The following is an 11355-nucleotide window of genomic DNA, read 5'->3' as shown; positions in this document are numbered from 1 at the left end:
AACTGACTTTGTGGCCTCTTGGAATTGCTCCTACTACATTTCTCTGATTCTCTCACATGCTAGGAATAGGATGCATAAGTTGGGACTGGAATACAAAACAATTGCCCATCATACACAATAGAATGTTTCTCATGTTTCATCCATGACAAATGAAAAAGGATACCAATGTACATACTATTTGTGTGCTTTTCGTGTTTCTCCGAGGACAGCAGTGGACATCATTCTTTTCTTAAACATCAGTATGACCTTAGGGAATCTCTCTCTCACACACTCACTCCTCCACTTCAAGCTAGGGCATCACAAGCCGAGGAACCTGTATGTTTGAACTAATATATCAGACTCCCGATATCATTAGTTGCATTCACAGTATTGAAGTTTGAAAATGCTCCACTGGCAGGTTCTCCATGAAAACAAGTGCTCAAAATTTCACCCTCGACAATGAAGCTATAATGACCACTTAAAGTCCAAAAACAACAAGAACATGTGAAAAAGGCTAACCAAACGTTTTGGTAATGGTAGAGTTTCTTAATTCTGGATTATTTCCGAGTACTAGCAGCTTTACAAGCAATTAGGGTAAGTCAATAAATTTTCTAGATCTTATAATACCTGACTTCATCCGACTACTACACGGTGCAGTCCATGAGATCTCAGTTCTGAGAAACAGCTAAATCATGCTAAAAAACGCGAACAAATGCTAGAAATGCCTCTGCAAAGTAATGCAGATTGAAAATGTAGATGCACGAAATGGACGCCAAGACTCAAAATATTTTAAGTAACATCAAAAATCTATGTGTACAACTTGAGGGGTCATATTTCACAGGTTGAATCTGAGGCGATGTGCCCGTCCTGAATTCCACCTTGATAAATTTTTGGCTAATATTTGACATCGTCTAGGTTGTAGAGCACCATATTCAGTCATCATAGTTGGGGATGCAAGTCATCTTCTCAATCTTATGCCAGGTACTCCATTCAATGCCATCTTTGAGGCAACCATCCTTGAAAGGGCTGGAGGCTCATCAAAACCCATTGAAGCACTAAATTGATTCGCATACTCCACCAGCATCGCCTTGTCAAGCGAGAGACCTTTCAAAGACCTGTAGTAGCCGAGCCATGATGTGTAGGCCATCTCTTTAAGAGGTGCATCCACCAGTGAAGCTGCATTGAGGATCTGCATGACACAAGATGAAAGTTGAAAAGACAAGGAACGCACAAATTTAATGCAGAATTTGAACCAATGTGCCACCAATGACCATTCATTTATTTGTCAATACATGTGTACATATATACATACGTAGATACATGCGTCTACATACGTGCATGCATACATGCCAACAAACAAGCGCTACCTGCAAGCATCTTGGAAAGCACATAACTCTTATATTTTCCATTTCTCCACTTGTAAACTTCGCTAACAAAAAGCAGCTGTCGTATTTAGAGCTGAGTCTCCCATTGTTATAGTGATATAACAATTTTTTGATGTGTAGTTGTAGTCCCACTTCAAGTGTGAAAGAAGGGGAAGTGAAATAGCTAAAATTGAATGGAAAGAGAACATGCAAGTGGCACCTAAGAACAAGGGAGAATTCTCATTCGTTATCATTTAGGAGTATTTCTACATTTCAGACTCGTGTTCCCTTGATATTGCTAAAAAGGGTTGAAAATTGTGCAACCTACATTTCGTGATATTTTCTTAATTTCACTAATATCACTAATGCCTAGGGGAACTCAGCTCTTACCTGTCAATACACAATGCAAGAGTTAAATTTAAGTGTAATCAGCAGGCAATAGTTAGGACGATAAACAATTGCCCAGCAAGTACTTAAAGCCAGAAAAAATGAAAGAACCTAGAGGAGTAAAAGTTAATGAGCGAAATTGAGTCAAAATGAGAAGAAACACAACAATTTCATCAGATTTTCTCTGCGTACTTATCCTTGCAACATTCACGACAAGCACACGAAAACTTACCTTTGTCTTGGCTTGTGCTGTTAACTTAGGTGGGGGAAGTTGAGTTAATGGTAGCTTTGCCAATTTTTCTAGGAAGTAGCTTTCCCAAGGAGCGAGAATGAGCAAGCCTTCACCCTTTTTCCCTGCACGCCCTGTTCTGCCAAGCCTATGAATATATTGCTCCATCTCAGACGGTGCTCCAACCTGCAAAAAAACAAGCCAGAAGAGAGATAAAACCAGAAAAATTCTTATACAAGGACCTGTTTCTAGAAAAAAAAAATTGGTACATACATAGTGCAAGGAAACTCTAAAGAAAAGAAAACGTTCAAGGGAAAGGTAAAGAACCAGTATAAGATCTAATGAATTTAAGGAGGCATGACTGAAATGAAAAAAAAAAGCCATGTATTCCTAAAAGGGAAAGGAGGGGGGGGGGGGGGGGGGGGGGGGGGGGGGGGGGGGGGGGGGGTGGTGTTAGGTAGGGGAAGAGAGATCAAGAAATGAGTGGTACATCAAAGAGAATGGTCTTGGTTTTCTCAATCTCAAGATTTAGCATTAAAGAACAAATAATAATTTGAAGATACCCACTCAAACCATCATTACCTCATCTCAAAAGCTTAAAAAACCAGCCAAACACTAAGGCCTTTGCCTTAGCGAGTCAAAAAGGAGAATAGCAGTAGTCTTTTGACTTTCCTTTTTCATGAGGCTTTTTATTTCCTAGACTCGCCCTTCACTGATGCTTTGAAAGGTTTTTTTATTTTTCTGAAATTGTAGAGACCTAATGCCTTGCCGGTGTCACAATTTACCCAGTCTCAACCCTAAGCTCACTTACGTTAACCAGAAGATATGGTTAAAAATAATGGGCACCTGAACAACAAGTGTCACATTGGGATAATCAACACCTCTGGCTGAGACATCAGATGTAAAAAGAATGATGCCGCCTTTAGATTGACGAAACTCATCTGACACTCGAGTACGATAACTTTGATCTTTTCTTGAGTGTATTTCCTTTGAATTGAATCCCAGGTTCATGAACAGCTTGCACATAAATCCTGTAGTTCTAGCAGTCGAGCAAAATACAAGCACCTGCACAAGCATCCAATGCAAATACCCAATTATGACAAAAACTACAACACGAATAACCACGTTGTTATGTTTTTATACATATTTATAAACACAAAACACACCTAAAATGTGTACCCAAAAAAATGCAGACCTTGTAATGTGGGTCAGCTTCCATATGTTGCTTCAGTGCTGCATATAAAACTCTAATTTGTTTCTCTAGTGGAGCCACAATATACTGCTGCTTAACCTGCATATATCTCAAGAACCTTCCTTTAAAACACGGTATGCTTTTACCCGATTCACTAGAAGCTAAAATTAACAAAGGGCGGATAGATATACAGAAGCAAAACCTCTATCAAAATGCTTTCAAGATCTAGACAATGAAAACTAAAAGATTAAATCTACAGAGCAAATCTATAATCACGTAGAAAAAACAGCACATGAAAAGCATCAGATTTGAGAAAAATGAGCAACATAGAATGACCTTTCCAGTATGCAGACAAACATCCAATAAACAAGCTGCGCGATAGCTGTTATTACAGCACAGCAAACTACCAATATCCAGAGTTATATATGAAGGTGCTCAAACTCACAAACAAACATACCTCGGAAAGTTTATAGATAGCTAGGTGTAAAAAAAATATTAATCACAAAACAACGTTTTCAAAAGTTCAGTATAAAGGACAAATCACACATGTAATGAGCAAATGAACATAGCAGAAAAACTCACTACCGACAAACAGAAACAACTGTACTTATTAAATAACACTCTACCCATTTTTACAGTTGAAGACAGTGCCATGCACCACAAATAAAGAGAGCATAATCACCTAACCACCCACACAGGCTAAGATGAATGCATATGCTTGACTCTGACCTTGGCATGTGTGTCCTCGCTGTCCTTCCCAACAGCATCAATGAACACATGGTCATTCCTCAAAGCAACTTTTGCCATACTGTGCACCTGTAGACGACGAATCAAGGCAAATAATCAACCGACCTTGCAAGACGTGGGGCAAAGAAAACAACTGACAGGGTCCAAACATAGAACCTCTCTAGGAATGGTAGCAGAAAACAAAAGTGTTTGCCTCTTCGAGGGTATTGCTTGCATAATCTTCTGCAAGCTATCTCGGAAACCCATGTCCAGCATGTGATCAGCTTCATCCAGTACAAACAATTGTACTGACTTTAGTTGCCTATCCATTTCAGGAGTCCTTTGAATGTGGTCCACCAACCTCCCGGGAGTGCCAACAAGAATCTGCACAAACCCTATAGTACTTTAAAAGTGTGCCAAACAAAAGCATTCTTACTTCGAAAGGGACACTGTTTTAGTATGACATGGCACACTATCTTGGTATCAGACAGGCATAGAACAGCTGGACGTCCAGAAAAATCAAAACTGAAAAATTCAGTATCAGCACCGAAAAAACTTGATATATGTGCTGGCAAAATTGCTGTAGAAATTGTCTCGCTAAAATGAAGTCCCACAGAAGAAAATAACTGAGATGCTTCCAACAAATAATCAGAGGCTCAATGTGCAAACATACAAATCAAAAAAGGAAGTTGAATGATACGGTCACCCTGTACACGGATCTCTACCTACACTGAACCACAATTTCATGGACACAGCAAGGCTTCTTGACAGTTGTTTTCAATTAGAAGTTGAATACCAAGCCATTCCATTTTCACCACAAATATCAAAAAGCAAGATTTTTACAATCTCCCTCTCAACCTTTGTTTCACCTTGGTGCCACAATTTGAACTTGGATTTCAGTTCCTGAGCAGTTTGAAGGTCTTTTCCCTATCCAAATTGAATATGGAGGGTATATATGGGATCCTTGGGCTGCATCAATTGGCACCACTTTTTCCAGATTCAAACCTATATGCGCGGTCACTACCACTTGGTGAATTTTGAAGATTTGAAACTTCTTGTAGCTAGGGTTCCCTCTGTGCAGTCTTTTGCTCCTATGTTGGACCTAAATTGGTGAGATTTGGTGAGTTTGGTGACTGAAAACCTCCAACTTTGGTCACTTTAAAAAATTTTGGCTCAATCTGGAAATCTGTAGATTGAGTAGTTCCTGTACTTCATACCATCAAGTCTGCCCTGTCAAAACGCAAAACCACAAGTTCAGACATCCTTGGCACCTTGATGTTTTGGAGGCAATCACTGTGATCCTTTTCCCCTAATTATGTTCAATGCAAAAGCTGCTAAATTTGTCAGGCTTGATAAGGGTGCAGTTGCTTAGGTCTGTATCGAACCCACCAAAAGTAGACTTGTAGACATCCCACCATCCTGAGATACATAAGTTCTCAATCCCGTCCACATTCAAAAGTAAGCTTAGACAACATGTTGACAAGGCCTCGCTTAAAAAGCATCATACAAAAGACAGGTTGATCCTCCAACAATTACCTGACATGGGCTTTTGCTTAGATTCATTTGTTCTCCTCTTATTGAACAGCCTCCATACACAACTTGTGCACCAAGACCTCGATGAAACTGCAGTAGAACTTTAGCTTCTGCAGCAGCCTGCTGCGCCAGCTCCCGAGTGGGACAAACGATGAGAACATAAACCGGGTTTCTTGCCCTCCCTTCTGGTGCCTTCAAAATTGCTTCTATTGCTGGCAGCTGGAACAAAAGCGAACAAAATTATTCAGAGAAGAGAAGCCTCCGTCATAGCATGAAGACAAGCTAGCAGGCTTTGAATCAACATCTCTCAAGATCAAGACATGACCTCACCAAAAAAGCAATTGTTTTCCCAGTACCAGTTCTAGCTTTTGCCAGCACATCTTGGCCTGTTAAACCAGCAGCATGTTAATCATGTCACTAATCTGTGCTGTAAGTAAAAACTAACATTCAAACACCAAGAAAAATTACCTTTCAAAATTACTGGAAATGTAGCCTCTTGAACTTCAGTCATTTTTTCATATTTCAACACTGAATGTAACGCTTTTATTGACAGGGGAGATACTGGGAACTTGTCAAATCTGCATAGATCCAAAAAAAAAAAGAGCACTGCTGTCACCAGGAACGTCCAAATGCACTGAGCAAGCTCCACCACATACAGACAAGCGACAGAACAAGGTAGAAAAGAGTGCCATGCCAAAGTGAATTCCCATATGCTCAAGGAGGTGTGACTAACACAGCTTAATGAAGCATGTTCCTATTAAAGACTGCTTCATCAACCAAGAATCATATGATCATTCCCAACAGATTTCATGCCAGAACTGTCACTATGCAGTAAGAGTTGTTCACGTACCTTGTTTTTGTAAGATAAGATGGTCCAGAGCTGCCTTCCTCTGAAGAAGAATTGTGATCAGTCGACTTGTTCACCTGCCTTACCTCAGTGTCTTCCTCTTCAGCACCATCAGGTACAAGATGACTCTCGGATGCTCTACGTGAATAACTTGCTTTCTCCTCAGGCAAATTCTCAAGTGCAACAGGCCGTTTCTTTGAAAAGGTTGCTCTACTGTCAGCCACATTCCTGTCGTTACCTGACCTCTTTTTTTTTGCACTGGCCCTCCCTTTCTCCTCTTCAACATCGTCAGAGTCCTCGCATGCATCAATGGCAGAGGTTCTCCTTTTGTTGGTTGTGATCATGGGAACTTCATCATCATCTTCCTCGGAGTCAGAAATCTTATGCAAAGCAGGAGAGCCCTTTTCACCACGAGAACTGGAGCTTCTTTCCTTGCGGTGAGGAATCTCTGGGTCAAGAAGAAAATCATCAAGCTCGTCCGATTCATCACTATCATCGTCGCCAATAGCAGAATGAATAGCTCTGGAGAGTTTTGAGCTTGTCCAATTGGAATGCAGACTAGTACGCAGAAAAGCATTTGAGAACATAAATGTAGCACCATCTCTTGCTCTGCTATTCGAGTCTCTCTTCCTTGAGGACACACTGAGTGGTTGGGATTTCCCACTCTGATTGGGTTTCTGCTCTGGCTTGGCGCTTGCAGGGGGGACGGAACCAACTTGGAGCTTGGATGTAACTGCTGCAAACCACTTCGATGGAATGTGGAGAAGCTCTACCCCATCGGAAAGGGAGGAAAAAGAACGCGGGAGCTCAGCGTGGCTTCCGTGATAAAAACTCGAGCTGGAGCTTGCGCAGGCCCTGAAAAAGGAAGCAGGTGGAACTAAAGCTCTTCTGAGGTGACCATGCCTAGAGAGCACCTGCCGAGACATGTCTGACGAACTAGGGCTTCGCAAAAGCGGCGCTTAGAATTCAAACACGCAGCGTCATCGTCATCGTCAACCTGCTGGGAGGGGGAGAGGTTTAGCGAGGGTTTGGAAGTGCCCTAACTAGCCTAACTACTAACAACATTTCCAATGTGTTTTAGTAGTAGTCAGATAGCCTGCGCACATGCAGGGTCCCGGCCAGTCTCATGTAATGAGCACATGAGTATGCTCAGTCTGCCGGTTGCTCACGTCGGATGCACTTTTTGTTGCCCGTTGCTGGCCGGATGGCCGAAAAGAGTCAAGGCTCCCCCTCTTCAGCCAGCCACTCTTTCCTTGGCTGCACCAATCAGAACACCCCTTGCCACGTGTGAGAAACACCATCCAGTTACATGTGCCTGCACAGCGGCGGGGTCTCTCCTTGTGCTCAATATCAAAGCTTCAGCCAGCCAGTCCTTCTGCGTCGAAGAGCTGTCGGGCCGGTGGCCGAATCCACCATGTGCTAAGGCTATCAGCAGCCGCAGCCAACCACCGGCAGATATCACCCACTTTGCGCACATGCCGTGGCGGTAGCAGCATCACCGGCCTGCCATTGGTCGTTATTGTGCGCACATGGAAGCTAAGCAACAGGTGGTGAGTTAGATGACGTTGGCGCAGACCATTGTGCAGAGTTTGGATGCATGTTGCGGGTGTCATCTACCATCTTTAGGCAGCCACCGCTTTGCTACCGTTGCAAACGGCTAGGGGAGGGCACGCACTTTCCGACGAAAGCGGTAGAGAAACGATCTGCTACAGTCCAAAACAGTGGCGGGCCAGCATGGAATTTGCATCGGTCGGGATGTTGTGGCTGGTACATGTGCGCACCCTAAGAGTGTGCAATGTTCGAATCCTGGCATGGCCAATCCTCAGCACTATTCGGCAGCGCACGAATCTCGGGCCGAAGGAAGGGTGCAGAAAAAAGTGAACGCATGACATGATATGAGATTTGAACCCGACACCACAGCATCTCAAGCTTGGTGAGCTAACCACACATGTTATAAAGTTACCTTTTGTTTACCCCTCCCATGTCTTCTCGACTACTTACTATTAATTGTTGAACATAGACAATGAATAGATTTTGTTTTCTAAGTGTGATTTTGAGGGAATGGTTAACTTACAATTGTTTACTTCTTACATAGATTTCTCATGCATTATGGTTTGTGGATGGTCATGAGTGAACGTATGTGCATGAAATAAAATTGCACCTCACCTGAAGTGCAAATCTTTTCTCCGCATGTTTAGTGGTAATGCTACTAGGATCAAGTTCACTCTTTAGCATGAATGAAGAGCCATTTTGAAACTTCAGCAACACATCATCAACACCGAGTATGTTGCAAGGAAAATCATTGCCAAGATGAACACAATCTTTGCGGGTTGCATCATATGTATTGAACCACTCCCTGTGAGGAGTCACATGAAAAGATGCATTTGAGTCAAGAACCCAATCCTATAAAGTATAGTCATTAGTGGCAACCAAAAATGCAGAATCCATGATGGATGTGAGATAAATATCTCCATCAGAATCTTCAACAAAAACAATATTGATCTCTTCAATCTTCACACTGCTTTCTTTGGTCTTGCCTTTACCTTGCTCTTGTTTCCACTTTTGATAGTCTTTCTTCATGTGGCCCTTTTTGTGACAATGATAGCAGTCAATTTCTTTTTGGCCATGTGATTTTCTACGATATTTTCCTCTCTAATTCTACTTGCCCTTTTCCTATGATCTACCATGAACAAAGAGAGTATTGTTATTAGCACGAGAAGCATCAAGATTCTTCTTGTTAACCTCTTCAGTAAGCAATTTGCCATCAACATCACCACATGTTAAACCATCAATAGGTGTTGAGTTACTTATGGTTGTGTGAAAAGTATCCCAACTCTCTAGCAATGTAACTAGCAAAAACATTGCTTTTGACAAAATCTTTGAAATTGACTCCTTGCATAGAAAAATGAATGAAATTTGTCTTGAACTCGTTGAGATGGTTGCACATGGGTGTGCCCTCATCCATTTTCAAATCAACCAACTTTTTAGCCAATAAACCTGTGACGCTGCACTTTGCTTCTCATACAAGTCACATAACTTTTTTTGCAGCTCATAGCTAGTATTTGCCTTGTTTACATTGAAGTACACATTCTTTGATAAAGTCACCATGATGGTGGACCTGGCAAGCTCATCCAACTCCTACCAATCATACTCATCCATATCCTCAAGCTTTATCTCCTTCATCTTTATCGACCAGATTTGCTTTTTTTGCAATAAAATAGTGTAATTATGTTCCTTCCAAAATGGGAAGTTAGTGCCATCTAACTTCCCAATGTTAAATAAGAGTTCTTTGATGATGAAACCATCATTCAATAAGGAACAAAAGTGGTAGATTTGTTGAACCAAACAAGATGATAGAAAATCTGAAATTTTTTGACAGAGTCTCTCCTGTAAAACTAACCTTTGAACCCAAAACAAATATGTACAATAATTGAAATGTTGATAAATTTGGCTAGATTTGCAAGATAGAATTTCAAAAATTGTCTCCAATTCTAGAAGAATGTCTTTGGCCAATTGAACATTATCAAACACATACGCATAAAGATCATAGTAATGCCAACAATGGTGGGTCAGCAAATGCACACCAATACTGCACCGACTGCATAGACATACATTCTATGTTGATGTTAAAACTATAGAGATGTTGCGGGCATGCTCTAATACCATATCATCAAAAGGATCTCCACATTTGAGAAACCCCCAGCTTAATAAAACCTTACCATGACCCTCAACAATAGGCTTTGCATGATGATTTCTCTCAATACATAGACCACATAAGATCTTACATCAACCGCATAAATCCTTTTTGTAACCGTTGCAATGGTTTGTCTGATTTAGCAGACCCACAAGATCTTACATAAAATATGCAAGTATAACGGAGATTATAGAAAGAGTCTGCAATGAAAACCTATATGCAAAAGTAGACCACCCTTCTGTCTGAAGTTGTAAATTCCCAAACCATGCAAAATTTGCAAAAACTTCCTTTCACAAAGTTATAGAGCACAAAAAACGGTGTAACAGCAGGGAAATTGACTCGAAATGTTGATTCTAGCCAAGAGAAATTTGATCTACAAAAATTTGCAGCCTATCCTAAACAACCTATAGGCAGTCTCAGTGACGTAACTCAAAATCGGTGAGGATTTTGAGAAAACTTTCTTCTGCAAAGTTGTAGAGCACAAAAAATCAGTTCGGAATGATGAGAATTCTCTGAACAAACACCTTTTAATAGACAAAATAGATTTGTAAAAATGTGTTGAAGTTTTTGTTGTGTTTTTGCCTACTTCCCTGCCAAGCTCCGTTGGTGCTCTATAATCCTCTAGCTTAGATACCAATTAAAGTGTGCGAGCAAGACCGTGTACATGTGTGTGCAGAAATGGAGAAGAATAAAGAAGACGAGACAAAGATTGTGGACTCCTATCACAATAATGATTAGGATATGAGTTCTTATTGTTTTATGTAGAATGAATAGTCAATCTTAGTTCTCATTTATTGTCCAACCGCCCAACACTTAGGCACATCACATTAGGCTTTACCACCCCAATAGATGGTGGATGGTCCTTGAGACTTGGGTGAAATCGGTAAGGAGAACGCCGAGTTAGGAAGGTAAAATTCAGCAAAATTGTGGTTTCATCATCATCTTGTGTTGTTTTTCAATTTCAATAGGAGCAAGATAAGTAAAATATTGTCAGGGTTGCATATGTGCTAAAATTATTTGAAGAGGATTCAAATCTTGTTAAGTAGAAGGTGTGCCTAATATCTTGCATGTTGACCAAAGACTGCTTATGCACAATTGATAACACTAATACACTTCAATCATCACACACCTAATATCTAGAGCTCACATCTGGGTCTTATATTTCAAGTTTGACCTTATGGCATGATTGCATGCATTGTTTAGATAGGGTCTACCAAGTTTGGTGTCATTTGAATCACTAGACCTCTAGATAGAGCTAAAATTGGGAGAAAAATATTGAAATAAGTGAAAAATGGGAATAACTAGGATTTTCTTGGAATTAGGGTTGCAGTGATGCACACATCTCTTGGAGAAGATGAAGAATCTCGAGGTGCACAATAGAGAATGTATTACTTAGTTGAAAGT

At 40.9% G+C, this 11355-nt stretch overlaps 1 protein-coding gene across 1 annotated transcript; it reads right to left on the bottom strand.

Annotated features, from left to right (window-relative positions):
* Positions 1–747: 747 nt before the first annotated feature.
* Positions 748–7345, bottom strand: LOC147464197 (DEAD-box ATP-dependent RNA helicase 26-like). Its single transcript, XM_086493275.1, has 10 exons — positions 6261–7345; positions 5879–5988; positions 5741–5796; positions 5414–5629; positions 4055–4261; positions 3881–3967; positions 3155–3250; positions 2806–3024; positions 1963–2145; positions 748–1168 (listed from the first exon to the last, which is right to left on the bottom strand). Exons 1-10 carry the CDS (start codon positions 7181–7183, stop codon positions 938–940), a joined length of 2328 nt encoding a protein of 775 aa, XP_086349401.1. The 5' UTR covers positions 7184–7345; the 3' UTR covers positions 748–937.
* Between the last annotated feature and the right edge of the window lie 4010 nt (positions 7346–11355).

Source organism: Adiantum capillus-veneris, chromosome 2 (assembly GCF_014529385.1).
Source record: "Adiantum capillus-veneris isolate H3 chromosome 2, ASM1452938v2, whole genome shotgun sequence".
Lineage (NCBI taxonomy): Eukaryota > Viridiplantae > Streptophyta > Polypodiopsida > Polypodiales > Pteridaceae > Adiantum > Adiantum capillus-veneris.
The sequence above is the reverse complement of the archived record's forward strand: the minus strand, read 5'-3'. Positions and strand labels throughout refer to the sequence as shown.